Source organism: Priapulus caudatus, unplaced genomic scaffold, assembly GCF_000485595.1.
Source record: "Priapulus caudatus unplaced genomic scaffold, Priapulus_caudatus-5.0.1 Scaffold193, whole genome shotgun sequence".
NCBI classification, from domain to species: domain Eukaryota; kingdom Metazoa; phylum Priapulida; class Priapulimorpha; order Priapulimorphida; family Priapulidae; genus Priapulus; species Priapulus caudatus.
In genome coordinates this window covers 220,704-223,203 of record NW_014577254.1, presented here as the reverse complement: position 1 = coordinate 223,203, position 2,500 = coordinate 220,704, and the positions used below count along the sequence as shown (strand labels likewise).

Sequence of the window (2,500 nt, the reverse complement as noted above, 5' to 3'; positions counted from 1 at the left end):
GCTAATAATACAGTCGCTTGTGGTACGTTACTTCACTAGTTCGTGTTTGCTTTACGTCTTGCGCATCTTCTACCCTGTTCCCTTACCCGCTGCCTACCTCACCTAAGTACGAGGTTACAGGAGAATTCGTGACGAAAACAAGGTAAAGTTTGAATATATTTATTCACATATTGATAGAATAAATTGAAGTTGAAAACTACGCAAAATGCTGTTAAAACAGTGTCATACTCTTCTCCCATTATGTAGGCCTACTCTTGATACATATATAGATATGTGTTTATTGAACAATGTCGTATAGTCCTACACTACAGAGATTGGTGACAATGCATTTGAAACGTCTCCATATTCGTACACAGTGATTGGTAAAATGGCTAGTTAGAAATGTCTACTGTATTCAAAAAGCATGTAGTGAACTATATCCCTATTGGTTATGAAACAGGCTTATCTACATAGATTCGGACTTCAAGGAACTGCATTTGATGGTCAAAGATGACAGGGGTAGAGAGCACATTCTGAAAATATTAATTTCACCTCAGGTAAGACATGTTAATGGTTGTAACATACCTTAATTTAAAATGCTTTTAAAGTTTAATTCATTTACAAAAATTCAAAACGTTTGAGAAACTCACATTTTAGTTTATAAACAATGTTTTATGTGATGAATAATCTAAATTTTAGAATTGGTTTGCTGTATTAATTGTTTCTTAATTATTATACAGATTGAATGTGTTTGTTCTGTAAAGGATGCGATGAGCAAATAATAAAATTCTCTTAATCATCAAAATTAGCAAAGATGATCAGGAAGTATTTGTGTTTCAGTATCCAAAGGTTTCACCAGAATTTAAAGCTGATCTTCCCCTTCAATTCGAAGTACACTGGAAAACTGTGAGCACACAGGTTTAAAAATGACTGATCTATAATTTATAGAATTATATATGTGTGCGTGCATGCATGTGGGTGTTAGTGTATACTGCATATGGTGCATGTGTCATTTTTACCAGTCTTACAGCATAATTGTAGTTTACTCTCATCGATTGTATCTGCTGTTTACTTCTGTTGGTTGCATTCTCGTCAGTGTCAGTGCAGGTCGACTTTTATTATAAGCGCAGCACTCTTTGGACTTTTTACATGGAAGAGTACAAGCCTGAATGACGTCGTGGAACAGTTCACTGCAGAGCTGAGTAGTCACCAGGATCTATGGATAATGCTCGATGAAATCGACAGCAATGCCTGGGTTATCGATCCTGAGAATCCATCTCCCAGCTGTTCTACCCGCCGCCTCGTTCTCGGTGAGTGAAGCTGATCTGGTTGCCACGGCAATGCCTCTCATATAGCAGCAGCTTGTACCCGTGCCCGGTAACAAGTTGAAAATGACAAGCCTAACAATTGTATGCTTTCTTTGAAAATTTTGCATGTCTAGTGGCATTGTTGCGCCAGAAAATCTTTTGAATTCTAGATGCAATTTTCTTCTATCTGAGCTACTTTCAGTTACATATCTACTAAGTATTGATATCGTTCTACCTTTATTATTTCGCAGGTAACAATGCATCATTGCAAGTGCTGTTAGACCCTAAACATCCACGTGCATTACCAGAGTGTATATTCATGGGAGCAGAGTATGGTATGTTAGTGTACTTTGCTTTGTGTTTGAGTTAAAATTGTATGCACCAGTCAGTTAACATTTGTATGATATATTGAACCTTTTTATATTTTCTCAGCTGAGGTCACTGACTGTCTGAATGTTTCCAGCAAATTTGCAAAAATTACCAAAGGCCAAAACAAAATATAGGTGTGGTTACCGTTTCCCGACCGACCCTATTTATTCCCAGCGACCCTAAACATTTTATTGTCAATTTTCTTTAAAGTAAAAAAAAAAAAATATAAAAAAAAAAAAAATGAATTGGACAGTTCCTGCTTCAAAAGGCACAACGCACATCCTTCGGACAGGGTTTGTAAATAAAATGTTTCAATAAAATAAAATGTTTTCCCTACCTACCTACCCTATTTTTTTTCGGCATTAAACGGTAACCACACCTATATTTTGTTTTGGCCTTAATTAGAATTTAAAGTGAATTAGCACACGCCAACTCATACAATTGAGTCAAACTAAATTAAACAAACCCTTGAAGAATCACGGATATACTGCGCTACATATGAGTAGTCATAGATATAATCAAGAGCGGATAATACCTAGAGTGTACAACGGAAAAACGGGAAAATAGTGCTACCATATAAAAGCATTTCCTTTCCACACAAGTCAAAATATCATTAGTGTGTTGGTGGTATACATATATATATTTCATGACAATCATAAATTTAAATGGAAATTTAAAATGGAATTTTTTTTATATTTATATTTTTAAATTTAATTTTATTTTTAAATTTTTAAATGTAAATTTTAATATAAATTTTTAATACAAATATAAATTTTCATAACATCGGGTAAAAACTTGCAGAAGTTAACAGGTTCTACAATGTTTCCGGAGAAAAAAAGTTATCA

The 2,500-nt window shown here is 34.4% G+C and overlaps 1 protein-coding gene across 5 annotated transcripts in view; it reads left to right on the top strand.

The window, feature by feature from the left end:
* LOC106807066 (E3 ubiquitin-protein ligase FANCL-like) overlaps window positions 1-2,500 on the top strand; it is a 28,967-nt gene that overhangs the window by 11,575 nt on the left and 14,892 nt on the right. For all 5 annotated transcript variants that reach the window (XM_014809294.1, XM_014809293.1, XM_014809295.1 and 2 more), the window contains exons 5-8: window positions 440-536; window positions 820-885; window positions 1,136-1,289; window positions 1,538-1,621. In XM_014809294.1, coding sequence (XP_014664780.1) covers window positions 440-536; window positions 820-885; window positions 1,136-1,289; window positions 1,538-1,621 — 401 coding nt within the window. The remainder of the gene's footprint in view (window positions 1-439; window positions 537-819; window positions 886-1,135; window positions 1,290-1,537; window positions 1,622-2,500) is intronic.